The sequence below is a fragment of the Symsagittifera roscoffensis genome, chromosome 7 (genome assembly GCF_963678635.1).
Source record: "Symsagittifera roscoffensis chromosome 7, txSymRosc1.1, whole genome shotgun sequence".
NCBI classification, from domain to species: Eukaryota; Metazoa; Xenacoelomorpha; order Acoela; family Convolutidae; genus Symsagittifera; species Symsagittifera roscoffensis.
In genome coordinates this window covers 18,003,365-18,019,522 of record NC_087068.1, presented here as the reverse complement: position 1 = coordinate 18,019,522, position 16,158 = coordinate 18,003,365, and the positions used below count along the sequence as shown (strand labels likewise).

At 46.9% G+C, this 16,158-nt stretch overlaps 1 protein-coding gene across 1 annotated transcript; it reads right to left on the bottom strand.

The window, feature by feature from the left end:
• Positions 1 to 5,087: 5,087 nt before the first annotated feature.
• Positions 5,088 to 16,123, bottom strand: LOC134851927 (uncharacterized). The gene is made up of 20 exons (XM_063868203.1): positions 16,061 to 16,123; positions 15,338 to 15,640; positions 13,826 to 13,945; positions 12,223 to 12,466; positions 10,760 to 11,707; positions 10,364 to 10,555; positions 10,028 to 10,303; positions 9,686 to 9,877; positions 9,290 to 9,553; positions 8,966 to 9,121; positions 8,678 to 8,905; positions 8,390 to 8,509; positions 7,922 to 8,221; positions 7,584 to 7,753; positions 7,166 to 7,295; positions 6,446 to 6,688; positions 6,122 to 6,271; positions 5,780 to 5,953; positions 5,510 to 5,665; positions 5,088 to 5,449 (listed from the first exon to the last, which is right to left on the bottom strand). The coding sequence occupies exons 1-20, from the start codon at positions 16,121 to 16,123 to the stop codon at positions 5,088 to 5,090; spliced, it is 4,791 nt and encodes a 1,596-aa protein (XP_063724273.1).
• Positions 16,124 to 16,158: the final 35 nt, after the last annotated feature.

Sequence of the window (16,158 nt, the reverse complement as noted above, 5' to 3'; positions counted from 1 at the left end):
CCGTTGAAGCCAGAGTGTTCTACGTCATCATCGAAGAGGTCAAGAGGGTTGAAAATGGAATAGTTGTGGCTGCTAATGACATCACGTGAGCATCCTTTAAAATATATTGAAATACTTAGAAAACATTGTTAGACAATCAGGCAAGAATCTGAGATTTAACTTTTGTCATAGTTTATCAGTCGTGCTACTCTCCGTCCCGGCATGTAAAATCTCAGAGGCTATTTTTTAAGCCAAAAAATTGGTTGAATTGAAGAAAAAAACGATGAGCTGATACTTGCCAAGTGCACAGGCGAAGTGGTACTTGCATCACTTTCGACACAAAGAAAAATAAAAAAGAATTTGTAATAGCATTGGGAACTTGTGTGTGAAAACAAAATTGAGGAAAACTGTTTTGAAAAAAATGACGAGATCAAAAAATCTATTTCATTTTATTGAAAGCTGCAGAAGAAATCATCAAGTATTCTTTCTACCTTCAGAATAGCATCCTTGCTCAAAAAATTCAAAAAAACATTCCCTCAACAATCCCATGCTCTTAATTATCTTAACCAGCAGGAGTATGTTGAAAACATATATCTTTTGAAAACTTCAGACCATCAACTCTTCCCCTGGGTGACCTAGTGAGCTTCCATGGATGTGTCAAGTGTACCGATCCTTCCGATCCCGCATGCAGTAAGTAGTCATTTCTGTTTTCAGATTCCAGAACTAATTTTAAAAATTTTTAAAATCATACATTCTAAAACGTGTCAGAAATCAAATTTACATTTTGAATTGATTTTCTACGCGTAGCCTCCTAACATAGTTGAGAATTTCGTGGTCAAACCCGCTCTTTTCTTTGCATTGGAGCAGCTGATGAAAATTTTATTTAATATTTAAAAAAATCAAGTTTCAGTTACTTATCGAATTGCATTATTGCGCGATTTTAGTAAAAATTCTCGAATTTTTTATTATGCTTGCGATAACCTAGAAGAATGCAGCCGGGATCAAACTTTTTTCCCATTACAACACTTTATCCACAGGACTATCTCCTGAAGCCTGACGCTTCTAACAGGCCTAACTTTACCTTTTTTTGCATTAAAAGTTCTCTCCAGCTAAAAGTTTTTGGCTTATTTTTTGGCTTAGTTACACCATAGTGCGTCGTTTGAATAGAGAAAGCCGTTCTTATGCCTTTTTCTAAGGGATTGAAACTTAAAAAAAATTCGGCCCAACTGGCGTCTGCCTAAGAATTGTCGGCTTAGTTACAGCTTCGTAAATTTTCTTCTGCCTTTTCAAGGCTGAAAGTTGTCTTTCTTGATATTTTTTCCTCAAAACGATTTGCATTTGAGTCAAACGTGAGAAACTAATTACAATTTTTGTAGATCTAGTTTTTGATTGTTTTTTTAAGCAAGCAAGCCTGGGTTCTTTGTGTTTTTTATGCAACATTTTTCTACTACATCTCGCATACAAAAGTGCTCTTATTGGTAATTTATTTTGCTGCTTAGTATTGGCAGTTTAATAGCACGTGTTGTCCGCTTAATGAGTGGCTGGTTTTTTGTGAAGTTCAAAAAAAATTGCGCAGATGGGAGGAAATTGGGTTTTTAACCTCCATATTGGGATTTGACCCCGGCCGATGGCCCAAATTTTTTATTCCGGCACAAAGTTTTTTTTCAAGGCTTATTTTGCTATTTCTTTTTTTTGTGCCTGTTTAACTTAACGCAGTTTCGCCTCTGTGTAATTGTTTTTTTTTTACGATTAAGTGGCTTTCGTCTTATTTTTTTGCCGAAAAGTTTGCCATGTTTTATGTCTTTAACCTATCATAAAAGATCAGAAGCACTGCTTGCCTCTATAAAAAAATTTTGTCAGAATGTTTTGTTTTTTGAAAATTGTTTTTAACAGTTTTTGGGGTTTTAGACTTCAATACCAGCGGCTTAGCTACTAACCGGTTTGCTAAAAGAATATTAGTTTCGTAATTGGTGCGAAGATTCATTTCGCCTCTGTGTTTCTTATAGACCAGCAATGGACAAAATGAACCAACACAAAGTTCAACAAGGATAGCCGGTTACTGCGCACGTAGCACAGAATGTTCCGACAATGGTCTTTCGAAAACTACGGTTTTGAATGTTTTTTTTTCCAAAATAACGTAGTTTTTTCTGCTTGGTGTGATAGAAGGATCTGACTGACGTAAAAATTATGTTTTGAGCAAATTAGACAATCATCGTAATATAGGCAAATTGGACAAAAAATGGTTGTGGAAAAATCACTAGAAAAACTAGAAAAAAATTTTAAAATGATTTTTTTTTTCAATTTTTTTTGATTCCCATAATGAAGCTAAAATACTCCAAAAACTAGTTTTTCTTGCTTAAAATTAAGCTTCAATGTCTTATATTAGGCATAATTCAGCTTTTCTAAGCCTCCTCGCTTGCTTTGTTCGCTCAAACCGGTTTTTCTCGACACGGGTAATTTTTTTGGAAATTTTTTTAATGTGGTTCAAATCACGACTGAAAGGGCTTTCTAATGATATATCACTCAACTCAGTCCGATGATTATTTGAGGTACCTGATTTTGCATGGAAAACCAAAACAAACAAGGATAGCCGGTTATCCTTGTTTGTTTTTGTTTGCACATTCTGTGCAAGTAGCACAGAATGTTCAGACCATAGTCTTAAAAAAATACAACAAAGTTTTTTCAAATTATTGGCGTTTTTTTTAGCCGTGGTGGATTAGATGCTTTTGCTACGAAAAATTGGAGGCCAGGTATAGTAGACAGCCATTCTAAAATAAGCAAAACGAAAGACAATTTTTGTAGAAAAATAACTAGAAAAACGAAAATTTTCTAAATTTTTGAAAATTTCAAAAAAAGTTAAGATTCTAAAAAGGCGTTAAAATACTCAAAGTAAACTAACGTCATCCAAGTAAAACTAAGTTTTTGTTCCAACCATTGAAAATTGGGAGTAACTTGTTATTAGGGTATGTTTCAGTTTTTTTTTGTTTTCCACGCAAAATCAGCTAATAGGGTTGAGTGATATATCATATTAAGGCCTTCTTAGTCGTGATTTGAATGGCATTTGAAAATTAAAAAAAAATTAAAAAAAATTCACAGTGTCAAGAAAAACCGGTTTGAAATTTTTGGTCTAATTTCGAGCTAATTAGTAAGATAGTTAGTAATTGCAATAAATTATTTGAGCTTAATTAAGCCGTGATAACTTAGTTTTACTCAGCTAATAAAGGTTTTTGGAGTTTTTAGTGCAATTTTGGGAATCAAAAACTTGAAAGTTCGAAAAACTTCCTTAAAAAATATGAACATTTTTGAATTTTTTCATTTTTTTTTTTCGTTTTTGTAGTAATTTTTCTTCAAGAACTGTTTTCCACTTGACTTATTTTACTATGACTCTTAAATATGCCTAAGTTCTATGATAAGTTTGTGGTACCTAAAATTGTGGTACCTGATTTTGCTTGGAAAACAAAAAGAAAAAACTAAAACACACCCGAATACAAAGTTTCTCCCCATTTTCAATGGTCGGAACAAAAACAAAGTTGTTTTTTATTCGCGTGATATTTTGCTAATTTTGGGTTAATTTTATGTACGAGAAACTACTTGCAGCAACGCGACTAAAACTAAAAGAAAATAGGAAGACATAACCACAAAATCGATAATTGATAAGGTTTTTTCCGAATTTTTCAAAGTAAACAATAATGCCAAAACTGGTCAATAATGTCGAATTATATCCCAAAAATTTGTTTTGCGATTTTTCACTATAATCATTTTTTTTGCTTAACTGAACTGAAAATCCATGTAGTTACCGATTAGAACCGAACCGACATGAAAATTACTGAACCGCCAACCCTTAAAACTAGTTATGAAGAAGCCACGAAGAAATATCGATATAAAGTTTTCGATAAACGAGTTTTAGAGCATCTATCAAAGACAAACAATCTCATCTAAGAATAATCATATTTGTTACTCGTATACTTTATTGAGTTATTATATTTAGCGAAGCCTTTTTTGCGACAAGAAGTTATTTTTTTGACCATCATTTAGACGAAGTAACGTTTTTATCATTATGTTTTTTCAGGCTATGCTAATTTTTAATCAAATTTTGATTAGTTTTAATCATGATCGCTACATGGTTCTCCACAAATAGCCGAGCTGCTCGTTGTTCGTTTTTTCTCGTAATGGGTAATAGGTCCATTCAATCGTATATTTGCATATTTTCTACAGGAAGCGAATGCGGCGGCGGCCAAGAAGAGGTCTGCTCCTTGACCCTGGACATCGATGATTGCATAAACAGGTACTGTGACCTGGAAGAGACAAAAGCGAGAGCCCTGGATAACAATGGAACAGTGGAGTGTGAGTCATACATGATGAAGTGCACCAAAGCATACAGCTGTAAATGCGAAGGCGAGAACCAAGTATTCGATTACGACCAAAACTGCATCGAAAAACACGTAAGTCACATATTTAGCTGTTTTTGTTTTTTCATGCAAGATTGGAAATTAGACAAATATGTTCAAGTTTGGATAAACGATGATCAGCTCACGTCTCTTTTTTTGCTTTTTTTATGACTTTCCATGGAAATTTGGAGACTAGACAAATGTTGAAGTTTGGATGAACGATAATTATTACAGTTCTAATTATTATGTTGATTCGCTTGCTACAAATGCACGCGTTTCCAAGTGAACCATAAAAATTGCATATATACATTTTTCAATTTAAAAACTATATTCTGTACAAAAAGTTAATCGTTTAGATTAATTTTTATATAGAGAGTTTAGCTTTTAATTTGAATACATAGAAAGGCTAAAAACTGGGAAAACAAGCAGCAGCTTGGTTATAAAAACAACTTGAACTTCGGGTTCGATACTTATTGAACTACGTGTTGCAACTGGCGTTAATAATTCATAGTCAATAAAGCTCTTAAAATTATTTTGATTAAATTCAGATCTTTAAAATTCTGATAATGCTTAAATACAAAATTTCGATAAAGCTAAAATACAAAAATGCTAAATGACAAAAAAATCAAATAACAAGGTTGGTTTGTGCGACTAAGCTTATGGTTGCTCAATGAGGCTCCACTCGACAGTTTTTCGGAAACGGCTTAGTTTTTCTCCTGTTTAGTTTTGCCACTGTAAGAAGAGCGTAACTACAACATCAGCTTCAGTGCCGCCACCTAGCACTTCTACATCTGCGCCAAATGCAACAACTGCTTCAGCTTCAACAGGAGCACCACCAACCACAACCGGGCCACCTCCAACTGGATCTTCACCAACTACAACTGTGCCACCTACACCTGGATCTTCACCAACCACAACTGGGCCACCCCCAACTGGATCGTCACCAACCACAACGGGGCCACCTCCAACGGAATCTTCACCAACCACAACTGGGCCACCCCCAACTGGATCGTCACCAACCACAACTGTGCCACCTCCAACTGGATCTTCACCAACCACAACTGGGCCACCTCCAACTGGATCTTCACCAACCACAACTGGGCCACCTCCAACTGTATCTTCACCAACCACAACTGTGGCACCTCCAACTGGATCTTCACCAACCACAACTGTGCCACCTCCAACTGGATCTTCACCAACCACAACTGTGCCATCTCCAACTGGGTCTTCACCAACCACAACTGTGCCACCTCCAACTGGATCTTCACCAACCACAACTGGGCCACCTCCAACTGGATCTTCACCAACCACAACTGTGCCACCTCCAACTGGATCTTCACCAACTACAACTGGGCCACCTCCAACTGAATCTTCACCAACCACAACTGTACCACCTCCAACTGGATCTTCACCAACCACAACTGTGCCACCTCCAACTGGATCTTCACCAACCACAACTGTGTCACCTCCAACTGGATCTTCAACAACCACAACTGTGCCACCTCCAGCTGGATTGTCACCAACCACAACTGTGCCACCTCCAACTGGATCTTCACCAACCACAACTGGGCCACCTCCAACTGGATCTTCACCAACCACAACTGTGCCACCTCCAACTGGATCTTCACCAACCACAACTGGGCCACCTCCAACTGGATCTTCACCAACCACAACTGTGCCACCTCCAACTGGATCTTCACCAACCACAACTGTGCCACCTCCAACTGGATCTTCACCAACCTCAACTGTGCCACCTCCAACTGGATCTTCACCAATCACAACTGTGCCACCTCCAACTGGATCTTCACCAACCACAACTGTGTCACCTCCAATTGGATCTTCGCCAACCACAACTGTGCCACCTCCAACTGGATCTTCACCAACCACAACTGTGCCACCTCCAACTGGATTGTCACCAACCACAACTGTGCCACCTCCAACTGGATCTTCATCAACCACAACTGGGCCACCTCCAACTGGATCTTCACCAACCACAACTGTGCCACCTCCAACTGGATCTTCACCAACCACAACTGGGCCACCTCCAACTGGATCTTCACCAACCACAACTGTGCCACCTCCAACTGCATCTTCACCAACCACAACTGTGCCACCTCCAACTGGATCTTCACCAACCACAACTGGGCCCCCTCCAACTGGACCTTCACCAACCACAACTGTGCCACCTCCAACCGGATCTTCACCAACCACAACTGTACCACCTCCAGATGGATCTTCGCCAACCACAACTGTGCCACCTCCAACTGGATATTCACCAACCACAACTGGGCCACCTCCAACTGGATCTTCATCAACCACAACTGTGCCACCTCCAACTGGATCTTCACCAATCACAACTGGGCCACCTCCAACTGGATCTTCACCAACCACAACTGTGCCACCTCCAACTAGATCTTCACCAACCACAACTGGGCCACCTCCAACTGGATCTTCACCAACCACAACTGGGCCACCTCCAACTGGATCTTCACCAACCAAAACGGTGCCACCTCCAACTGGATCTTCACCAACCACAACTGTGCCACCTCCAACTGGATCTTCACCAACAACAACTGTGCCACCTCCAACTGGATTTTCACCAACCACAACTGGGACACCTCCAACTGGATCTTCATCAACCACAACTGTGCCACCTCCAACTGGATCTTCACCAACCACAACTGGGCCACCTCCAACTGGATCTTCACCAACCACAACTGTGCCACCTCCAACTGGATCTTCACCAACCACAACTGGGCCACCTCCAACTGGATCTTCACCAACCACAACTGGGCCACCTCCAACTGGATCTTCACCAACCACAACTGGGCCATCTCCAACTGGATCTTCACAAACCACAACTATGCCACCTCCAACTGGATCTTCACCAACCACAACTGTGCCACCTCCAACTGGATCTTCACCAACCTCAACTGTGCCACCTCCAACTGGATCTTCACCAACCACAACTGGGCCACCTCCAACTGGAACTTCACCAACCACAACTGTTCCACCTCCAACTGGATTTTCACCAACCACAACTGGGCCACCTCCAACTGGATCTTCATCAACCACAACTGTGCCACCTCCAACTGGATCTTCACCAACCACAACTGGGCCACCTCCAACTGGATCTTCACCAACCACAACTGTGCCACCTCCAACTGGATCTTCACCAACCACAACTGGGCCACCTCCAACTGGATCTTCACCAACCACAACTGGGCCACCTCCAACTGGATCTTCACCAACCACAACTGGGCCATCTCCAACTGGATCTTCACAAACCACAACTATGCAACCTCCAACTAGATCTTTACCAACCACAACTGTGCCACCTCCAACTGGATCTTCACCAACCACAACTGTGCCACCTCCAACTGGATCTTCACCAACCACAACTGGGCCACTTCCAACTGGATCTTCACCAACCACAACTGTGCCACCTCCAACTGGATCTTCACCAACCACAACTGTGCCACCTCCAACTGGATCTTCACCAACCACAACTGGGCCAACCCCAACTGGATCTTCACCAACCACAATTGTGCCACCTCCAACTGGATCTTCACCAACCACAACTGGGCCACCTCCAACTGGATCTTCACCAACCATAACTGTGCCACCTCCATCTGGATCTTCACCAACCACAACTGTGCCACCTCCAACTGGACCTTCACCAACCACACCTGTGCCACCTCCAACTGGATCTTCACCAACCACAACTGTGCAACCTCCAACTGGATCTTCACCAACCACAACTGGGCCACTCCCAACTGGATCTTCACCAATCACAACAGTGCCACCTCCAACTGGATCTTTACCAACCACAACTGGGCCACCTCCAACTGGATCTTCACCAACCACAACTGTGCCACCTCCAACTGGATCTTCACCAATCACAACTGTGCCACCTCCAACTGGATCTTCACCAACCACAACTGTGCCACCTCCAACTGGATCTTCACCAACCACAACTGGGCCACCTCCAACTGTATCTTCACCAACCACAACTGGGCCACCTCCAACTGGATCTTCACCAACAACAACTGGGCCACCTCCAACTGGATCTTCACCAATCACAACAGTGCCACTTCCAACTGGATCTTCACCAACCACAACTGTGCCACCTCCAACTGGATCTTCACCAACCACAACTGGGCCACCTCCAACTGGATCTTCACCAACCACAACTGTGCCACCTCCAACTGGATCTTCACCTACCACAACTGGGCCACCTCCAACTGGATCTTCACCAATCACAACTGTGCCACCTCCAACTGGATCTTCACCAACCACAACTGTGCCACCTCCAACTGGATCTTCACCAACCACAACTGCGCCACCTCCAACTGGATCTTCACCAACCGCAACTGTGCCGCCTCCAACTGGATCGTCACCAACCACAACTGGGCCACTTCCAACTGGATCTTCACCAACCACAACTGTGCCACCTCCAACTGCATCTTCCCCAACCACAACTGGGCCACCTCCAACTGGATCTTCACCAACAACAACTGGGCCACCTCCAACTGGATCTTCACCAACCACAACTGTGCCACCTCCAACTGGATCTTCACCAACCACAACTGTGCCACCTCCAACTGGATCTTCACCAACCACAACTGTGCCACCTCCAACTGGATCTTCACCAACAACAACTGAGGCACCTCCAACTGGAACTTCACCAACCACAACTGTGCCACCTCCAACTGGATCTTCACCAACCACAACTGTGCCACCTCCAACTGGATCTTCAACAACCACAACTGGGCCACCTCCAACTGGATCTTCACCAACCACAACTGTGCCACCTCCAACTGGATCTTCACTAACAACAACTGGGCCACCTCCAACTGGATTTTCACCAACCACAACTGTGCCACCTCCAACTGGATCTTCACCAACCACAACTGGGCCACCTCCAACTGGATCTTCACCAACCGCAACTGTGCCACCTCCAACTGGATCTTCACCAACCACAACTGGGCTACCTCCAACTGCATCTTCACCAACCACAACTGTGCCACCTCCAACTGGATCTTCACCAACCACAACTGGGCCACCTCCAACTGGATCTTCACCAACCACAACTGAGGCACCTCCAACTGGAACTTCACCAACCACAACTGTGCCACCTCCAACTGGATCTTCACCAACCACAACTGAGCCACCTCCAACTGGATCTTCACCAACCACAACTGGGCCACCTCCAACTGGATCTTCACCAACCACAACTGTGCCACCTCCAACTGGATCTTCACCAACAACAACTGGGCCACCTCCAACTGGATCTTCACCAACCACAAGTGGGCTACCTCCAACTGGATCTTCACCAACCACAACTGTGCCATCTCCAACTGGATCTTCACCAATCACAACTGGGCCACCTCCAACTGGATCTTCACCAACCACAACTGGGCCACCTCCAGCTGGATCTTCACCAACGACAACAGTGCCACCTCCAACTGGATCTTCACCAACCACAACTGGGCCACCTCGAACTGGATCTTCACCAACCACAACTGGGCCACCTCCAACTGGATCTTCACCAACCACAACTGGGCCACCTCCAACTGGATCTTCACCAACCACAACTGTGCCACCTCCAATTGGATCTTCACCAACCACAACTGGGCCACCTCCAACTGAAACTTCACCAACCACAACTGTGCCACCTCCAACTGGAACTTCACCAACCACAACTGTACCACCTCCAACTGGATCTTCACCAGCCACAACTGGACCACCTCCAACTGGATCTTCACCAACCACAACCGTGCCAACTGCATCTTCACCAACCACAACCGGGCCACCTCCAACTGGATCTTCACCAATCACAACTGTGCCACCTCCAACTGGATCTTCACCAACCACAACCGTGCCACCTCCGACTGGATCTTCACCAACCACAACTGGGCCACCTCCAACTGGATCTTCACCAACCACAACTGTGCCACCTCCAACTGGATTTTCACCAACCACAACTGGGCCACCTCCAACTGGATCTTCACCAACCACAACTGGGCCACCTCCAACTGGATCTTCACCAACCGCAGCTGGGCCACCTCCAACTGGATCTTCACCAACCACAGCTGTGCCACCTCCAACTGGATCTTCACCAATCACAACTGTGCCATCTCCAACTGGATCTTCACCAACCACAACTGGGCCACCTCCAACTGGATCTTCACCAACCACAACTGGGCCACCTCCAACTGGAACTTCACCAACCACAACTGTGCCACCTCCAACTGAATCTTCACCAACCACAACTGTGCCACCTCCAACTGGATCTTCACCAACCACAACTGGGCCACCTCTAACTGGATCTTCACCAACCACAATTGTGCCACCTCCAACTGGATCTTCACCAACCACAACTGGGCCACCTCCAACTGGATCTTCACCAACCACAACTGTGCCACCTCCAACTGGATCCTCACCAACCCAAACTGGGCCACCTCCAACTGGATCTTCACCAACCACAACTGTGCCACCTCCAACTGGATCTTCACCAACCACAACTGTGCCACCTTCAACTGGATCTTCATCAACCACAACTGTGCCACCTCCAACTGGATCTTCAGCAACCACAATTGTGCCACCTCCAACTGGATCTTCACCAACGACAACTGGGCCACCTCCAACTGGATCTTCACCAACCACAACTGTGCCACCTCCAACTGGATCTTCACCAGCCACAACTGGGCCACCTCCAACTGGATCTTCACCAACCACAACTGTGCCACCTCTAACTGGATCTTCACCAACCACAACTGTGCCATCTCCAACTGGATCTTCACCAATCACAACTGTGCCACCTCCAACTGGATCTTCACCAACCACAACTGGGCCACCTCCAACTGGATCTTCACCAACCACAACTGTGCCACCTCCAACTGGATCTTCACCAATCACAACTGTGCCACCTCCAACTGGATCTTCACCAACCACAACTGGGCCACCTCCAGCTGGATCTCCACCAACCACAACTGGGCCACCTCCAACTGGATCTTCACCAACCACAACTGTACCACCTCCAACTGGATCTTCACCAACCACAACTGTGCCATCTCCAACTGGATCTTCACCAATCACAACTGTGCCACCTCCAACTGGATCTTCACCAACCACAACTGTGCCACCTCCAACTGGATCTTCACCAACCACAACTGTGCCACCTCCAACTGAATCTTCACCAACCACAACTGGGCCACCTCCAACTGGATCTTCACCAACCACAACTGTGCCACCTCCAACTGGATCTTCACCAGCCACAACTGGGCCACCTCCAACTGGATCTTCACCAACCACAACCGTGCCACCTCCAACTGGATCTTCACCAACCACAACTGTGCCACCTCCAACTGGATCTTCACCAATCACAACTGGGCCACCTCCAACTGGATCTTCACCAACCACAACTGGGCCACCTCCAACTGGATCTTCACCAACCACAACTGGGCCACCTCCAACTGGATCTTCACCAACCACAACTGTGCCACGTCCAACTGGATCTTCACCAACCACAACTGGGCCACCTCCAACTGGATCTTCACCAACCACAACTGTGCCACCTCCAACTGGATCTTCACCAACCACAACTGGGCCACCTCCAACTGGATCTTCACCAACCACAACTGTGCCACCTCCAACTGGATCTTCACCAACCACAACTGTGCCACCTCCAACTGGATCTTCACCAACCACAACTGGGCCACCTCCAACTGGATCTTCACCAACCACAACTGGGCCACCTCCAACTGGAACTTCACCAACCACAACTGTGCCACCTCCAACTGGATCTTCACCAACCACAATTGTGCCACCTCCAACTGGATCTTCACCAAGCACAACTGGGCCACCTCCAACTGGATCTTCACCAACCACAACTGTGCCACCTCCAACTGGATCTTCATCAACCACAACTGTGCCACCGCCGCCAACTGGAACTTCACCAACCGCAACTCTGCCACCTCCAACTGGATCTTCACCAACCACAACTGGGCCACCTTCAACTGGAACTTCACCAATCGCAACTGTGCCACCTCCAACTGGATCTTCACCAACCACAACTGTGCCACCTCCAACTGGATCTTCACCAACCACAACTGGGCCACCTCCAACTGGATCTTCACCAACCACAACTGTGCCACCTCCACCTGGATCTTCACCAACCACAACTGTGCCACCTCCAACTGGATCTTCACCAACCACAACTGGGCCACCTCCAACTGGAACTTCACCAACCACAACTGTGCCACCTCCAACTGGATCTTCACCAACCACAACTGTGCCACCTCCAACTGGATCTTCACCAACCACAACTGGGCAACCTCCAACTGGATCTTCACCAACCACAAGTGTGCCACCTCCAACTGGATCTTCACCAACCACAACTGGGCCACCTCCAACTGGATCTTCACCAACCACAACTGTGCCACCTCCAACTGGATCTTCACCAACCACAACTGTGCCACCTCCAACTGGATCTTCACCAACTACAACTGTGCCACCTCCAACTGGATCTTCACCAACCACAACTGTGCCACCTCCAACTGGATCTTCACCAACCACCACAACTGGGCCACCTCCAACTGGATCTTCACCAACCACAACTGTGCCACCTCCAACTGGATCTTCACCAACCACAACTGGGCCACCTCCAAGTGGATCTTCACCAACCACAACTGTGCTACCTCCAACTGGATCTTCACCAACCACAACTGTGCCACCTCCAACTGGATCTTCACCAACCACAACTGTTCCACCTCCAACTGGATCTTCACCAATCACAACTGGGCCACCTCCAACTGGATCTTCACCAACCACAACTGTGCCACCTCCACCTGGATCTTCACCAACCACAACTGTGCCACCTCCAACTGGATCTTCACCAACCACAGCTGGGCCACCTCCAACTGGAACTTCACCAACCACAACTGTGCCACCTCCAACTGGATCTTCACCAACCACAACTGTGCCACCTCCAACTGGATCTTCACCAACCACAACTGGGCCACCTCCAACTGGATCTTCACCAACCACAAGTGTGCCACCTCCAACTGGATCTTCACCAACCACAACTGGGCCACCTCCAACTGGATCTTCACCAACCACAACTGGGCCACCTCCAACTGGATCTTCACCAACCACAACTGTGCCACCTCCAACTGGATCTTCACCAACCACAACTGTGCCACCTCCAACTGGATCTTCACCAACCACAACTGTGCCACCTCCAACTGGATCTTCACCAACCACAACTGGGCCACCTCCAACTGGATCTTCACCAACCACAACTGTGCCACCTCCAACTGGATCTTCACCAACCACAACTGGGCCACCTCCAACTGGATCTTCACCAACTTCAACTGGGCCACCTCCAACTGGATCTTCACCAATCACAACTGTGCCACCTCCAACTGGATCTTCACCAACCACAACTGTGCCACCTCCAACTGGATCTTCAACAACCACAACTGGGCCACCTCCAACTGTATCTTCACCAACCACAAATGTGCCACCTCAAACTGGATCTTCACCAACCGCAACTGTGCCACCTCCAACTGGATCTTCACCAACCACAACTGGGCCACCTCCAACTGGATCTTCACCAACCACAAGTGTGCCACCTCCAACTGGATCTTCACCAACCACAACTGGGCCACCTCCAACTGGTTCTTCACCAACCACAACTGTGCCACCCCCAACTGGATCTTCACCAACCACAACTGTGCCACCTCCAACTGGATCTTCACCAACCACAATTGTGCCACCTCCAACTGGATCTTCACCAACCACAAGTGTGCCACCTCCAACTGGATCTTCACCAACCACAACTGGGCCACCTCCAACTGGATCTTCACCAACCACAACTGTGCCACCTCCAACTGAATCTTCACCAACCACAACTGGGCCACCTCCAACTGGATCTTCACCAACCACAACTGTGCCACCTCAAACTGGATCTTCACCAACCACAACTGGGCCACCTCCAACTGGATCTTCACCAACCACAACTGGGCCACCTCCAACTGGATCTTCACCAATCACAACTGTGCCACCTCCAACTGGATCTTCACCAACCACAATTGTGCCACCTCCAACTGGATCTTCACCAACCACAACTGTGCCACCTCCAACTGGATCTTCACCAACCACAACTGGGCCACCTCCAACTGGAACTTCACCAATCACAACTGTGCCACCTCCAACTAGATCTTCACCAACCACAACTGTGCCACCTCCAACTGGATCTTCACCAACCACAACTGGGCCACCTCCAACTGGATCTTCACCAACCACAACTGTGCCACCTCCAACTGGATCTTCGCCAACCACAACTGGGCCACCTCCAACTGGATCTTCATCAACCACAACTGGGCCACCACCAACTGGATCTTCACCAACTACAACTGTGCCACCTCCAACTGGATCTTCACCAACCACAACTGGGCCACCTCCGACTGGATCTTCACCAACCTCAACTGTGCCACCTCCAACTGGATCTTCACCAACCACAACTGGGCCACCTCCAACTGGATCTTCACCAACCACAACTAAGCCACCTCCAACTGGATCTTCACCAACCACAACTGGGCCACCTCCAACTGGATCTTCACCAACCACAACTGTGCCACCTCCAACTGGATCTTCGCCAACCACAACTGGGCCACCTCCAACTGGATCTTCATCAACCACAACTGGGCCACCACCAACTGGATCTTCACCAACTACAACTGTGCCACCTCCAACTGGATCTTCACCAACCACAACTGGGCCACCTCCGACTGGATCTTCACCAACCTCAACTGTGCCACCTCCAACTGGATCTTCACCAACCACAACTGGGCCACCTCCAACTGGATCTTCACCAACCACAACTAAGCCACCTCCAACTGGATCTTCACCAATCACAACTGTGCCACCTCCAACTGGACCTTCACCAACCACAACTGTGCCACCTCCAACTGGATCTTCACCAACCACAACTGTGCCACCTCCAATTGGATCTTCACCAACCACAACTGGGCCGCCACCTCCAACTGGAACTTCCCCAACCACAACTGTGCCACCTCCAACTGGATCTTCACCAACCACAACTGTGCCACCTCCAACTGGATCTTCACCAACCACAACTGTTCCACCTCCAACTGGATCTTCACCAACCACAACTGGGCCAACTCCAACTGGATCTTCACCAACCACAACTGTTCCACCACCAAATGGATCTTCACCAACCACAACTGGACCACCTCCAACTGGATCTTCACCAACCACAACTGGGCCACCTCCAACTGGATCTTCACCAACCACAACTGTGCCACCTCCAACTGGACCTTCACCAACCACAACTGTGCCACCTCCAACTGGATCTTCACCAACCACAACTGGGCCACCTCTAACTGGATCTTCACCAACCACAAGTGTACCACCTCCAACTGGATCTTCACCAACCACAACTGGGCCACCTCCAACTGGATCTTCACAAACCACAACTGTGCCACCTCCAACTGGATCGTCACCAACCACAACTGGGCCACCTCCAACTGGATCTTCACCAACCACAACTGGGCCACCTCCAACTGGATCTCCACCAACCACAACTGTGTCACCTCCAACTGGATCTTCACCAACCACAACTGTGCCACCTCCAACTGGATCTTCACCAACCACAACTGGGCCACCTCCAACTGGATCTTCACCAACCACAACTGGGCCACCTCCAACTGGATCTTCACCAACCACATCTGTTGCAAATGAGACAACTACACGTATGACTTTT